Here is a 15,319-nt window from a genome sequence, read left to right as displayed (position 1 = left end):
TTCGATGCGCTCCTGCTGATGCCTGAAGTTTGAGATCTGGAAAGAACACACGGGGTTCGGACCCTAGAGCAGCGGTGGGATCCTGCCTGATCCTTCATTCCCAAAGGTAAAAGAATGGTGTTGATCCCCAAAGCCGTGATGGCTGCGTGGGGAATGCTCGCCCCTGCTTTTATTGAGGGCAGAGTTTACCGGGCTTTGGGTATTAGCTGAAATTTGGGGAAAAAGGAACCGGACACACTCTAGATGCGGAAGCCCCTGGTACCATCCCAGTGCAGTTCCCCGTTTTCCTGCAACTGCAGTCCCATTTGTCAGTGCAGTTCACTCCCATCTAATGCTGCTGATTACTCCCATCTCTAATGCTGCTCCAGTGATTTCCCTCTTGGAAAAGTGTCAATGGCTAAAATGAACAGCCTTATTTTTTTCACTTTGACTCTGAAACGGCGTCTTTCTGTAAAGCCAAAGAGGAAGAGACAGCCAAAACTAAGAAAGAAAACCCAACTTCTGATTGGAACCACTGCATTTTTATTTTGTGTACTATAAATAGAATTCCCCTCTATTTCCCATTCCCTTACACAAGTAAATGAAACATGTAGCTGCGTGTTAACTCCGCCCAGTAAAATACCAGCACAAACGGCTTTTCACCGTGAGGTAAGCTAACTGTGTTTCAAAGGCGCTCTGCGTTTGGTTACAGTCGCATGCTTTACGCTACCCGCTTGCGTTTGGCAATACTGCCACCTCTTCGCGTAACTTCTCGGTGACCTCAGGGGTGTACAAATGCTCCTCCTGGATCTACGGCTGACGCCGTCAAATTACACCTGCTTCACTCTTCCCCAGCAGCACAGGCACGTAGGTCAACAAAATGATGGGGTGTAGGTATTCGCGTGGTGATACTGAATGGAGATGTGTAGCACACCTTTGTTTTTACAGAGCTGGTTGCCTCAGAGGATGATCCCATCACTTGGTTGTCCACGATGAAACGATCTGGCTTACCAACATGTAGCTGATGTAACCAGCTCCTGCTGGTCACCTTGGAGTCACCTTGACCTTCAGTCTCTCTAATGACTGCTGTATACAGCTTTTTAGGCGACTACGTGAGTATATGTGGAGGAAGCTGCAGGTTCTACCGAGTCTTTGGACTTTAGGCACTTCACTGTCCTAAGGCGCTTTGTCTTGGTTTTCGTTAGGTTGAGTGATTCGGTAGGGATGAAGAGGGGGGAGAAGTTTTTTGCTGTAGTCCCAACAAACGTGTTTCCCACTACTGGTGGTGCTTTTCCCGCAGTGTGTGGACAGCAAGCGGCGTGGCTGGGGCAGAGGCTGTAGCATTTTGGAAGACGCAAAGGAGGGCAAGGGTTTGCAGTGATCTGGTAGTCTAATGAGTGGCGCAGCTCTACCTAGCTGCTCTTCAGAAAAGTTTCTAAAGTGGAGGGAGCATTGCGTAATTACTTCCGGACACCAAGATTGCCAACTCCTGGATTGACATCTCCTTGTTGAGGTAACTGTTGTACTGAGCCATGGTTAGCCTTCCACTCTTCAAGGCATCCTCAATTGAGAACTCTCTACCAGACTTTCTGTCGAGGATGACAGATGATTCCCCATTAGGACCCTTTATTGAGATCTCCTCCCAGTCACATTCCTGACTCTTCAGTTTGACAAACAAGTTCCGTTCAATGAGGCCGAGCACATGAGCTTCTTCTGGAGACATTTCTTTTCCTGTATCGGGGTCGATGACCACAATGGAGCGCCTCAGGTGGTTCTCTCTTTGCTCCCTCTTGATAGCCACTGTCTTGAGGCGGTTCTGGAGTTGTTCGATCTCCGCGTCTTTTTCTCTGGATAACTGCTTCAGATCATCTAACTCTCTTTCCAGAGCTTGGAATCTGGAGTCCAGGTTTATTCCACTGTCCACGTGGGTCATGTTTCTCAGATCCCGAGCTTCTGTTGCTGTGAGTTCAATCTCTGACTGCAGCCTCCTTGTTTCCATCAGCAGGTTCTGTTTCTCAAGGTGTAGTTTGTGGTTTTCCTCCCTTAATAAGTCTAGCTCCTTCGAGGACTTGGAGTTGTTGAATTCTACCTCGGACAGCCTGGTTTCGAGGCGGTTGATATCTGCATCTAGCTCCCTCTTACGCCTGCTTTCTTCCTCCAGATTGCTCTTCAGCTTTTGAATCTCGTACTCCGTGTCTCCTTTGTCCACTTGGACGCTCTCTGAAAAGACCACTTTCTCTTTGACCTCCATCTTCTCCAAAGAAAGGAGCTTCTTTCTCAGGGCTTCTAGTTCAGTTTGCAAGACTTGTCTCCGGTGCTTCTCTTCTTCTAGCTCCAGCTTGAGGAGGGAATGCTCCTTCTCTTGTTGGGGATCTTGCTGAAGGATCACTTTCTGTTTCACAGTCACGCGTTCTGTTGTCTCCCTCTCCTGTTCTTCCAGCTCGTTCAACCTAATCTTCAGCCTCTGCACCTCCAGTTCAGCCTCTCTACGGGCTTGTCTCTCCTTCTCAAGTTCTTCTAGCTGACGCTCTAGCTCAGACCGCCTCCTCTGCAGCTTGCGGAGTTCTTCACGGAGGCAATCAATTTGCTTCAGCTCGCTCTCAATGCTCTGAGAGAAGGAGTTGACTTCAGCTTTCAAGGCAGGATCTTGCTCATACTTCACTACTTCCTGTTGGACCACTTTTTCCTTCACCTGGGAAAGTTCTTCCTCCTTCTGTCGTACTTTCTCTTCTTGGAGTAGCCGCTCCCTCTCCAGGTCAATGTGTTTCATCTGTTCGTCTGCTAGCTGCACTCTCAGGGACTCTACCTCCTCTCTAGTCTTGGGGTCTTCCCGAAACTGCAGAATTTCTTGAACGACTTCCTTGGTATGCACTTGAGGTTTGGTTTCTTTCAAAGCTTGTATCTCTTGTTTCAGCTGGTAGATCTCAAGGTCGGCTCTTTCAATTGCTCCCGTCCTCTCTATGATTTCCTCCCGGAGTCGCTGTAGTTCCTTTTCGGTTTCTGGATCATTCTTGTACTTAATGACCTCCTTTATGACTTCTTTGACTTCTACCAGTGGCCCCCTGTTCCTCAGAGCGGCCAACTCATTCTGACAGCTCTTCAGCTGTTCATCACCACCTCGGTATCTCCTCTCCTGCTCTACCAGCTCCAAACGAAGGTTGGCAACTTCATTTTCAGCCTTGGGATCTGGGCGCACAATCTCACGCACTTTCTCCTGGACGACCACTTTGGAATTCTCTTCCTCCAGCAGCTGGATCTTCCTGAGCAGCTCAGCCTTTTCCCGCTTGTTGGAGCGACCCTTGGACTTCTCGTCTTCGTACTGGCGACGGAGCTCATTCACCTCCCTCTCAATGGCTAAGTCTTTCTCTACCTTCAGCACCTCCTTGACGGTAATTTTGCCCTCGGCCATGGCCCGTTCCTTTTCAAGGCGTTTGAGCTTGTCCTGGAGGAAGCTGAGCTCTTCCTCATGCTTCTGCCGAAGGGCGCTCTCCCTCTGTTTATTCTCTTGCAACATCCGGAATTCCATCTCCAGCTGGGGATCGTTTTGCAGCTTCAGCACCTCCTTCTCCGTTACCTTCTCCTGCTCTTTGTTCTTCTCGCTGGACAGCACGGCAATTTGTTGGCGTAAAAGGACGACTTCGTTCTCTCTTGTTCCTTCCTGCCTCCTGAGCTCTTCCAGTTCTTCTTTGAGCTTCAGGATTTCATCAGCTTGAGCCTTATCTTGTTCAATACGCAGTACCTCTTTCACGATATACTCCTGCCCTCCTTCCCTCTTCTCATGCTCCAGAACGCGCAACCTGATTTTAAGAGCCTCCAGCTCATCCTGGAGCACCTGGTTCTTACGCTGCTCTTCTGCCAGGTTTTGCTGCAGTTTGTGGAAGCTCTCCTCCAGCTGAGGGTCAGGCACTTTCTTCAGCAGTTCTTTCTTAACAACGGTTTCTTGGGGCTTCTGGTTTTGCAGGTGGACAATATTGTTCTGAATGGCTTTGATTTCCGCTTCTAGCTGTTGCCGACGCTGAGTCTCATCCTCAAGCTCTTTCTTCAACTTCCAGACTTCTTCCACGGGCCTTACGGATTTTTTGGCCTGGACGGAGTCTTGTGTCACTTGAACCTCTGGTTGCTGTTGTTTGAAAAAAGAACATGTAGTCAAAAAAAAAAACCCAAACCAAACAACCCAAATAATCATACTTTTGGTGCTTATTTTCGGTGCCTCCTGGGACAAAACGCCAGGAGGATGTTGAGCTTGGTTAATGGAGGTTGCCTTTTCCAAACGCTGAACAGGGGTGGGGGTACTTGCAAACAGGTGGCTCTTGAACCTCTCTGTGGATTCCCAGCCCGAGAAATGCTTTCTGCGATGGCTGTTGCTGGCAGAACAGAGCTTGTAGCCACGGGGGACACTAATTCTAGCATGGGCTTGGCGAAAGAAGTGTTAAAAGTGATGTGGAGCTTCCTTGGATGAGTGAGGGATGGGACTGGGAAGCACAGAGGGGTTGTCTATCTGCTTTAAGTGTCTACTGGTGGATGATTTTGGGGGCACGAAACACCAGCTAGATGGGTTTCCAGTTCAACTTGCAATAGCAAAGGCGTGCGTGTATATTATTTACACGACTGTCCTTTCGGTATCGCGTTGCTCCTGGTGATCGCTTACCTGCCGCAGGAGGCTCTGAGCAAACTCCAGGTTCTGCAGCCTCTGTTTGTTCACAGCGTTCACTTCGGTGAACTTGGCCGCCAGAACAGCTTCCTACGGAACGAAAATGCATTGAGGAAAAGGTGGTGGAACCAAGGGTGCTTGGTCAAGTCTTGCTGAATAGAAACAATGGCCAGGCCCTAAAGAAGTGACCCTGGGTGCTCTCCTAAAAGCCTTCTCCAGTGGGGACCTGCCAAGCTTTGGAGGAGGAAGAGCGATTCTCGTGCACACGCGCAAACTCATGGTCCTGCTGTATGTTTCCTACTCAAGATGTGCAAAAAGAGGCGCAGATGAGGAGGAACTGTGTGAACGCTCCTGCCTGCCTCGACAGGCAGGATGAGTTTGGGGGAGATAGCAAACAGATCCTGCATAAATAAGTAGCTCATGGCCTTCTCTCGCTGTAAGTATTTTTATCTAGCGTGTGGTCTTTTGGTGGTGAAATCTGTCGCTGTTTGAAAGTCTGGAGAGGGAAAAACTTCCAGGTTTTTGGCTATTCTCCCTAAGTGCTAAATCCAACATTTTCCCTCTCTCGTTCTGGCCATGCCAGCCCCCAAAAAATTGACAGGTGATCAGAAGAATGGTGGAAAAATCCCTTCCTCCCCTCATTCTCTGCCCTCCCCTGCAGTCCCCTCTGGGACCACGGTCATTGACAGTAAATCTGTTTGCAAAATCCCCGCTGGTCCCGTGAGCTTTCATCTGCTTTAGCTCTCTGTAGGCCACCTCTTTCTTACCTCCTCTTTCACTTTTGCGGCTGGTGACTGGAGTCTGGGCTTCTTGCTCATGTACCCGTTCCGGCCGTTCTCTAGGTCGAGGATGGACCGTAGCTTCTCTGCTTCCAACTCATAGTCCTGTGGGAAGAAGAGGAGGAAAGTGAGATTACTGGGTCCCCTTCGTGCACAGGTCCCTCCTGAACCCTGGCTTTAAAGACTTCTGCCCTTGATCTGTGTGCTAGGTGAGCTGCTGAGGATGGTGGGAAGTGGAGCACTGTTGGCAAGACCTCCCAGCAGGTTCTGAGTCGGGTGCTGCCCTGTGACCGTGACAGCTCAGCTGCGGGCATGGGCTGACCTTCCAGTGCCCTTACCGATGCTGGGCTTGGCATGGAGACCCTCCTTTCACAGACAATAAATCTGGGCCAGTTGCCATGCTAATGGCCACGTGATGTCAACGTCAGAGCAGATATAACCTGGTTGTAGCTCATCAGTTGACTGAGCAAGGGCACTAGGCTTTCTTTAGGTGGCTCCTTGTAGGATGTGGGTGATTCTGCCCATCTGCTCTGCTCCAAGAGCCCTCTGCAATGCTGCTTCCATCTCTAGGGGTCCCAGCACAAGGAGGACATGGACCTGTTGGAGCGGGGCCAGAGGAGGCCCCGGAGATGCTGCGAGGGCTGGAGCCCCTCTGCTGGGAGGACAGGCTGAGGGAGTTGGGGGTGTTCAGCCTGGAGAAGGCTCTGGAGAGACCTCATTGTGGCCTTGCAATGGCCCCCCTTAAAGGGGGCTTATAAGAAAGACGGGGAGGGACTTTTTAGCAGGGCCTGTTGCCCTAGGACAAGGGGTAATGGCTTTAAACTAAAAGAGGGGCAATTCAGAGTAGATATTAGGAAGAAATTTTTTTACACTGAGGGTGGTGAGCCCCTGGCCCAGGTTGCCCAGAGAGGTGTGGCTGCCCCATCCCTGGAAACATTCCAGGTCAGGTTGGATGGGGCTCTGAGCAACCTGCTCTGGTTGAAGACGTCCCTGCTCATGGCAGGGAGGTTGGACCAGATGGCCTTTAAAGGTCCCTTCCAACCCAAACTATTCTATGATTCTTCGTTAAAGTTCTCCCCCCGGCAGAATTGCAGTCCTTACCTTCACTGCCTGCTGGTATTGCTGAGCTGTGGCGGAGACCTTCTGCACCTCCTGTTCCTTGCTTGCGATGTCACTGAGGAGCGCCTGGCATGCACAGAGATACGCGTCAAAGGGAACACAAAACCCAAACGCCTTGCCCAGCCTTTGTGCCATTAAAATTACAACACTGAGAATAACAACCTTCTTGAGCTGCCCTGCTCCATGTAAACGAGGCACAGGTAAGACTGTGGGACCTTACAGCATAAAAATAAATTAAGCTAATAAGTCTTTATATTTATCTATGTTATGTTCAGGAGCTATCAGAACACTACTCCTTATCTTTCAGTGTTGTTCCTTCTTCTCTCCCTGTGGAGCCCAGGGCGCTCTCAACAAAGAATTACCGCTTGGTTCTTCAGCTTCATTTCCACTTGCTGGATGTTGTCGGTCTCCTGGGGCTCGTAGTTAGGTATGTTGCACAGGAACTGGTTGATTTTGTCGTAGTTGGTGCGGTAGTTGGAATAGGCGCTTTTGGCTTTCTGCAGGGTCTGCGTTCTGTGGGGGGAAATCGGCTCAGCTTCAGTACTATGGCATCTCTTATGTCTTCTGCAAACACCTCTTAACCCGTCCCTGCTTCCCCTGCTCACTAAAGACACAAATTTGAGCCAGAGGTCTTCTCTTGCCAAAATCTCCATCTGTTGCAAGAGCACTTAATCCTAAAGGCTGCCCAGATCTACCCAGCCAATGCATGCCAAGAATCTCTCTCTCTTCCTCCTTATCCCTCCCTGGAAGCCCTTCTGCAACTCTTCATGCCCATGATGGTGGTTATGCCTCTTCCAGATCCAGCATGGTTCCAACTCCACGGTAAATACCCTGGCTCTCCAGGCTGGTCCAGTCCTAGCTAGATCCTATGTCCAGTTCTGGGCTCCCCAGCTCAAGAAGGACAGGGAACTGCTGGAGAGGGTGCAGCATAGGGCTACTAAGATGATTAGGGGACTGAAACACCTCTTTTATGAAGAAAGACTGAGGGAATTGGGTTCTTTAGTCTGGAAAAAAGACGGTTAAGGGGGGACCTGATCCATGCTTATAAATACTTAAAGGGTGGGTGCCAGGAGGATGGGGCCAGGCTCTTTTTGGTGATGCCCAGTGACAGGACAAAAGGTAACGGACACAAACTTGAGTATAGGAAGTTCCACCTAAACATGAGGAGGAACTTCTTTACCTTGAGGGTGGCAGAGCACTGGAACAGGCTGCCCAGGGAGGTGGTGGAGTCTCCATCTCTGGAGACATTCCAAACCCTCCTGGACGCGTTCCTGTGCAACCTGCTCTAAGGTGTCCCTGCTCTGGCAGGGGGGGTGGACTAGATGATCTCCAGAGGTCCCTTCCAACCCTATGATTCTATGATTCTATCCTCTCTCTTACCTGTGGTCAATTTGCTTGCTGAGGTTGTTGAAGCGCTGGTTGAGTTTGTAGAGCTCGGCTTCTTGCCGTTCGATGTCGGGGCAGTGCTCCTGGAACTTGCTGGCCAGGGCGTTGGAGCACGTCTTCGTCCTTAGCAAGTTCTGCTCTGCTTCATTGAGCAGGAATCTTTTGGACTGGAGCTCGTTGCCCATGGCCTGTGGGGGGAAAAAAAAAAAAAAAACAGGAGAGAGGCATTCTCTGGGTTTTGGTCACTGTTCCCCATCAACTCCAGCAACTGTGCTGGAGCTACAGAGGATGATAAGGCACGACTGAGCTGCGGCAGTGCTACGAGTTCTGGGGAGAAGCAGGTCAAAGGCTTGTAAGCAGGTCAAAGACATTGTAAGCAGAGCCATCTGGTGAACCTGATGGGGAGAAAAGCTAGCTCTTGCTCCCTTCTCTACCTGTTAATTTTTAAAAGCGAGCGTACTGCATGCAAAATATTTGGTGCTCCTCATGCGAGCCTCAAACCCCGTTCCTGCCAGTGCAACAACTCCAGAAGGAGCTGTGAAAGCTTTTTCATGATAGTCTGAACTTGAGAACTTGATGGAAAAGGTGAAGGAGGATAGAAAATTCTGGCCTAGCCAGTTCCTGGCCTTTCTATAGCAAAAGGATTGCCGATTTTGGTTGGTAGCTTTTCCTAACGATAGCTGTTCTCAAAGCCGTGCTAGGTCCATCTCTTTCAAGTATCACGCCTCTGGGTTGCTCTTCCCACACCATTTTTATGCTTCATTTCTCCATTAGTCTTTCCGTCAAATCACAAGCATTCAACTGGCATTTGGTTTCTGTTTTGGGGATGGGAACAGTTTGCGTTTTAAGTAGGTGGGGATCACTGCACTTAACGTGGGGTCTCATCTCCAGCTGGGGGAGGCCATCCCTTTGCCAACTGATTCGAGCTTGTGGGTTGAGCAGCAGCTACCCCACCTTTTGGAAAGGGGTTTTGTTTGTGGAGCGTGTCAATAAGGTAGAAAACCAGCTGGAGACAACACTCACCAGCAGCTCTTCTTTCTTACGGTCCACCACCCGCAAATCCTCTGGTACCGTGTCATCTATGACCAGTTTGTTCTCATAGGTAGAGAGCAGGTCTCGGCCTTGTTGGAGGCTCCTCTCGAGGTGCGTGGCCACCTCAACTCTGTATGGACACAAGAGGAAAGGTGTTTAAGCACACCTGAACCTATCTCCTGCAGCATCCTACGTTATGCCAAGGCTCGAGCTATGACTTAAGCCATGACTTACTTCTCTTGGGCAGCGCTGAGCAGCTGGACCACGCGGTCATACTTCTTGTTGGTGTTCTCCACCTTGTTCTTAACCAAGGTAGCGCTGCCGGTGTTCGGCACGGATTCGATGAAGACCTCGCACTCCTGGATCTTCCTCGTTTTCTCAGGTTCAATGCGACGAACCTCGTTGGTGATGTTCTGCAGTAGGAATAAAGCCTTTATAGCAAATGAACTAGGACCTTGTGGCTACAAAGAACCTGACCCTTGGCTATCCAGTGTGAGAAGAGGGGTCAGGGCTGAGGGTTTGTGTTTGATGACAGGTACCTTTCAGCCCTGTAGGGGACAAAAGGATATTTTCTGTTGACTTTCTGTTGACTTATATCTCTTCTGGCTCACCCTTAATAAGGAAACTCTGGCTGGGGGTGGTTCCCACCAGCTCCAGCTCTGTCGGAAACGTGCTGGACTCATCTGGACCGTTGGGTTCTGCAGCCTGAGGGATGAATTCTTGCCTGGACATCAAAGCGCCGCAGGCACTTGGAGCAATTTGCTTTCACTTGTGGTGGCGCTTGAATTTTGACACAGCCCTCGGCGGGTGATGTAACCAGCACCTGAACTTCCTCCTAAACCAAGGGAGGTTTGTGGTATGGAGCCTGGCTTAATTAGGGGTCTGAAGGAGAGGAAAAGAGCAGGATGCGACCAGCACTGGAGCTTAGCGGGGCAGGTCCACAAGGAGAAACAGTACCCTTGGACCATGAGTGTTTTCCTGCTCCTTTCTGAGCTGGTGATGGTGGTGGCAAAGTTAATGTCCTTGCTGCACTCAGAATATGGGCAGGATCAAAATGTGAGGGCTCCCCTCTATGCAGCCATCACCTTTTCCCTGTTCAACCTTCCTGTGACCGAACTGGGCCAAGAACAGGGCATAGATTTTGGCTTCTGAGGCTGCTCGAAGTGCTGCTCCCCATCTCTGCTGGAAGCAGCAGCCAGCCGTAAGCATCGGTCCATGCCCGCATGCTCCCGGGCTCAGGGAGCGCGTACAGCACCCAGCATACTGAGGACCACCCTGGAGACCCCCTGGGAGCACGGTCCCCCTGCAGCACTGTCTGTCTGCTTCTGCAGTCCCCTACCTTCAGGTCCTTGGAGCGTTCGGTGCTGTCCTGCACAGCCCGGCTCTGCTCCAGCGGCGGACGAAGGTTTGCTGTTATTGCTTTCTCCTGCTTGTCCAGGTCGCTGTTGACTTTCTCCAGCCCTGCCAGAAGCTGGCGCCCCCGAACCGATGCAGCATCTGGATATTGAAGGGGGGGGACCAGGTTAGAGCCAGTTGGAAGCTGGGTCTAGGCTCAGTCCCACTGGTGAGTGCAAAACCCACATCCCCTTCTGCTCCCTGAGCTCCGCCTGCTCTGCCCCTGCACGCATCCCAACACTGTAGTCCCCAGGACCCTTAGAGGATGGGAAGCTCTTGGTGACGTCCCCCTTGAGGTGGGCCACCACCTAAGTTGAAGGCTAGAGCAGCCTTTTCGTGCCCTTCCAGAGCCGTACCCCCGATGCTGTCTGCCTTCAGCCCCTCGTAGCGCTGCTGGAGGATGTTCTTGCAGTTGGCCGTCTTCTCCTTCACGGTCGTGTAGTGATCGGCAATTCTGCAAAACGGGACAGTGTGGGCACGAGGTCAGAGTCGGACCCTCCATCACTGCATCGCCCATCCCGGCGCAGTTCCAGCAAGGAGGTGCAGCTCTGGAGGAGCTCGTGGGACCTGGTCCCTCACGTCGGGTGAGGCACTTTCACCCCGTGTTGGCAAAAGAATAGAGCAGTGTCTTCACCGGAGGGGTGAGAGCAGGGGAGAGGCAGCAAAGGCAGGTACCTGCCTGCCGAGGGGAGGGGTGGGCAGCCCCCCCTCCGCAACGTAATGGCCCTCCGGAGGAGGGGGGGGACCTGGATGGCTCTGAGCTGGCCCCACTTTGCCCGGTGGGATCTTGTGTGCAAGCAGGAGGGTGCAGGAATTCCTCCTGGAGGAAGCCCGAGGCCTCCAGCACATACAGTTCCGCTGCGGGAATCGGGGCAGGAGCACCTTGCAGCCCTCAGCGCTGCCAGACGGGGGGGGTGCGGCGCTGGTGGGGTGGCCTGGGGCTGGGGAAGGCAATGGCAAAGGCTGGGGGGGAGGCACGTACTGGTCCGCCAGCGCTATCGCATCTGGGTCAGGCGGGGGGATCATGAAGCAGACCCCCGGGGCGCTGATCTTGTCTCCTGAGCTGTCTGCCACTTCCCAAATGTCTCCGTTGTTCTTCTGCAGGGTGTAGTGGGCTCCTCGGCTTATCTGGCCCTGGGGGACAAGGAACCAGTCACAGCAGCGGGTCAGGAAATGCCACCCGCTCTGCTCCACGCCAGCAGCCCCCGGGGAGCCACGCTTGCGGGGCGGCGGGACCAGCATAAACCCCAATCCCTTCTCTCGGCACCCTCTCGCTTCTCCGAGTGTCTGCTGCTTGCAGAAATCTCCTGTGCCCCGCTCCTCCCTCCCCTGAACCTCCAGGTTTGAAGCCATGCCTCCTCTTGCAACAGCCACGGCACGCCGATTCCCACTAGGGCAGAGAGGAGAAGGCGTTTCCGAGGCTGTGCTGTGGCTTTCCCACTTGGAGCGGCAGCCAGAGCTGCTCGCGCCTTTCCAGGCCGCTGCCACTCCCGTGCTGTCCGCCGGTTTTGCTGCCCCATCCCTTCGGTCAACTATTCAGTCCTGCAAAGACTGATGTATCCTGACGGCGGGGACGCAGGTGCGCCCGCTGGGACTGTGCCGGTGACGGTGGGGTGAGTTTCTTGGCTCAGAGACGTGCCTGGGCATCTCCGCCGCCCCAGCGCAGGGAGCGTGGGAATGTGACGGAGCCGGGCTGTTGCAACCTCCCGAAGGGTGTGTGATAGGCACGCTGTCCGCAGGGCGGACAGAGGCTTGTGTTTCCCCTGGAACCCCTCCTGCCCTGCTCCTCCTGAGCTGCCTAACCTGCTTTCCCACCGGGGCCGAGCACGACCTTCGCAGTGTCCCCGCTGCGGGAGACATCGCCGTTTGGGCACCGGCAAGAACTGCTCCTTCCCCAGGTGCCTCTTCCATCCCCAGTGCCCCCAGAGGAGACGGTTCCCGGCAGCACCTCCGCGTGGCGCAGGGGGAGGAGGAGGGCGATGGTACCTGCTCGCCTTCATACTCGCAGAGAGCCTCCACGGGGACGGGCTGGGGCGGCGCCTCGCGGCGGTACCGCAGGGGCAGGACGTGCTGGCTGCGCTCCTGCAGGGACTTCACCACCGCCTCGTACTTGTCCAAAGCCTTCTCCTGGTCCTAGAACGGGATAACGACCAAAAGCAGTAGGGAAATGTGGGAAGAACGAGCTCCTGGGCTCTGCCAGCTGGGGAGGAGCACGTACCAACACTCAGGACAGAGACTGCGGCTTCTCTTTCGCCTGTGCTAGTGAAAACGGCTCCTGGGTCCTGCTCTGCAGCCGTTGTGTTCCTACACCGAGTGTCCCTGCACCCTCCTGCCTGCTTTGGCAGACTGGGACTGTGCCAGTGAGTTGCCATGCCTTGGCACTAGCCACTGGCCAGTAACAGGCATTCCCTGGCTTACGGGCCACATCTGCCTGGCTGCGTGCCCATGGGTAGCCCCATTTCCAGCTCTAATTAGAGGCCTAGGAAAAGGCTCTCCACCGGTCGCTCTAATTTTAGCTGTGCAAGTGCTGAGTGGGATGGAGCGGAGCGCGCAGGAGGAGAGGGACAGCTCTCGGGACGGCTGTCTCAGGACACGTGCATCGCCTGGGCTTGCTGCGGCAGGCTTGGGCTTGGGCCGGGCCAGGGGCTCGGCTTGGCTCAGCACAGCCCTTCCCGAGTGGGCGATCTCGCATCCCAGCTCTAGGAGGCGGCACGGCGAGTTCCACAACCTCCTCTGGCAGCAGGTCTAATTATGCTCCCGCCCTTAATGAGTGCTAACTCAATGAGAGAACAAATAAAAACCAGCCCAGTGAGCAATTACGTTGCTATGGGAGAGGCAATCTCTAGCTAGAGGGGAAGGAAGAGTGGAGTGAAGGCCAGGTACAGCGTGGTCCTGCTGCTTGCCATGGAGAAAGCTGGGCTAGATGCCTCCTCCATCAGGGATGTCCCTCCATGGGTGTCGTAGGGACATCGGCTCCTGCTGCTGCCCCCCTTTGGTCCTGCCTGCACCAATACTCACATCCAGCTCCCGGAGGAGAGACTCGAGCTGGTATCTGTCCTTGAACTCTGGGCTGAATTTTTGGTCCAGGTCTGTATCCACCTTCTTCAAGAGCTCCTGGGCGTCCTTAGCGTCTTTCTGAAACTGCAGAAAGGCAAAATCTCTTGTGAGAGAGGGTCCGGCTGAAACACGGAGCAGACCCAACCTGGCACCCTGGTCTTCACGCTGCCTAGAGCAGGGACAGCCACCAGGAGCTATGACGGGCATCTGAGCACTCAGAAGTGCACGGAGAAAGGTGAGGAATCGCTATTTCCCATGCTTGGGACAGCAGAGCTAGGGGAAGGACAACAAGGGGCAGCTTATTCTGCAGTCTTTTCCTGCGGAGCTGTTAAATCCCACCTTTCCCCGCCCTCAATTTTGTATCACTCAGAGAGCATCATGACGCTGCGCAGTGTCTCCATGGCCAGCGCCAGGGAGAAGGCAGAGCCAAGCCCTTCCCCACACAAACCACCCCCTGGGGCAGTTATTCTGGCAGATACCCACAAAAGGCGCTGCCTGGGCTTGGGCACCACGGTTCAGCTTTGGCAAGAGAACTCATCACGTCAACACGCCCAGGCTGTGGGAGAAGAATCCAGCCTGACCTGCTCCCCTGCAGAGCCTCCCTGGCTGTCGGATGCAATTTATCCAGCAGACATCTGTCTGCCGAGCTCAGCCGGGGTGCTGAGCCCTCGCGCGGGGCTCCCCGAGGGGCCAGCTCGGCTTTCCGAACAGTTTCCCCCACTCAGACCTGTTCTGCTTCCGAGAGGAGCATGCGAGGTCTCCCCGTGCCTTGTTTCAGGCATGAGGTTCCTTCTGCGAGAGATCTCTGCTGTCCGACGGACAAGGATGCCAACGTTGGGCATCTTTGAGGGGCTCTTGAACCTCAGTGCTGGAGCGGATGCTTTCCACAAGTTATGCTTTGGCCAAGCAATTACTGTGTTTGGTGCTTGAGCAATTATGACTTGTGTTATCAACTCAAAGTGGTCCTCCCTAGCCTTAAAAGCCCCCGTAGACTAGAGGACTAAATCTCTTCTACCCTTTTTCCAGATCAGCAGGAGCTTGTGTGCTTGCTGGGATCTCCTGCAACCCACCACTGACTTTCCGGGCTGTGCAGAGCACACCGTGCCTCGCTCCCCCTGGGGGTCTGGTACCTTGTGGTAGTCCTCCATGAACTTCAGGTGGCTCTCCTCGCAGATCAGCAGGTTGAGGTACTCCTTCCAGTCGGCATGCACCGCCTCGATGTGAGCCTGCAATGTAGGGGCGGAAGGTGGACATCAGCAGGACACCCCGTGGTAGGGGTGAGCCTGTGCTGCCCACCAGAAAGCTCCCGTTTCCCTCTTGAATAGATAACTCCTTGGCTGCCTCTGCAGCCACCCACGTGCTCAGGATGGGAAATACTGGAGAGCTAGTCCAAAGCTCCGATGGGAGCGTTGGGGATGGGTATAAGGAGGTGGCAAATCCTGCGGCCTTATGTCCATCTTCCCATCAAAGGTGGCATCTGCCACCATAATTTATCCTTTGTCAGCAGGCACAGCGTAATCGCCACAGGAATGAGGGACATGGGAAGAGCTGCTTAGGTTTATCTCAGCTTCTCCCATGGTGTTTACCCACTTGCAGGTGAAGGAGACTTTTTCCCCACTTGGCATCCCAGGAAGTCCAGTCAAGAGTTGTGTTGGCACCATGTCCCGTGTTGGCACCATGTCCCGTGTTGGAGAAGGGCTGGGCAAGTCCCCCGAGCACTGGGGGAGGCGGGGAAGCTGGAGCCCGTCCCTGATGCTCACCTCGATGGCGTTCTTCCCTGGGTGGTTCTGGGCGAGCAGCTGATCTCCATCTGTATGCAGCTTGTTGATGGCCTCCTCCTTCTCCTCCAGCTTCCGGTGGATGAAGTTCTAGATGGAGAGAGGTGAGAGACTGATCCCCAGGCAAAGAGAGGGGACCCCGG

The 15,319-nt window shown here is 53.7% G+C and overlaps 1 protein-coding gene across 1 annotated transcript in view; it reads right to left on the bottom strand.

Annotated features, from left to right (window-relative positions):
• Nucleotides 1-1,084: 1,084 nt before the first annotated feature.
• Nucleotides 1,085-15,319, bottom strand: part of PPL (periplakin) — a 28,555-nt gene continuing 14,320 nt past the window's right edge. Inside the window, exons 8-22 of the mRNA XM_082490426.1 lie at nt 15,159-15,266; nt 14,529-14,624; nt 13,360-13,482; nt 12,328-12,474; nt 11,324-11,475; nt 10,698-10,795; nt 10,286-10,443; nt 9,181-9,359; nt 8,938-9,076; nt 7,909-8,102; nt 6,891-7,041; nt 6,511-6,594; nt 5,398-5,514; nt 4,628-4,720; nt 1,085-4,099 (exon numbers count right to left, since the gene is read on the bottom strand). Coding sequence (XP_082346552.1) covers nt 1,415-4,099; nt 4,628-4,720; nt 5,398-5,514; nt 6,511-6,594; nt 6,891-7,041; nt 7,909-8,102; nt 8,938-9,076; nt 9,181-9,359; nt 10,286-10,443; nt 10,698-10,795; nt 11,324-11,475; nt 12,328-12,474; nt 13,360-13,482; nt 14,529-14,624; nt 15,159-15,266 — 4,524 coding nt within the window. The 3' untranslated portion in view covers nt 1,085-1,414. The remainder of the gene's footprint in view (nt 4,100-4,627; nt 4,721-5,397; nt 5,515-6,510; nt 6,595-6,890; nt 7,042-7,908; nt 8,103-8,937; nt 9,077-9,180; nt 9,360-10,285; nt 10,444-10,697; nt 10,796-11,323; nt 11,476-12,327; nt 12,475-13,359; nt 13,483-14,528; nt 14,625-15,158; nt 15,267-15,319) is intronic.

Source organism: Vanellus vanellus (genome assembly GCF_965231255.1).
Source record: "Vanellus vanellus genome assembly, chromosome: 14".
Classification (NCBI taxonomy): Eukaryota; Metazoa; Chordata; class Aves; order Charadriiformes; family Charadriidae; genus Vanellus; species Vanellus vanellus.
The sequence above is the reverse complement of the archived record's forward strand: the minus strand, read 5'-3'. Positions and strand labels throughout refer to the sequence as shown.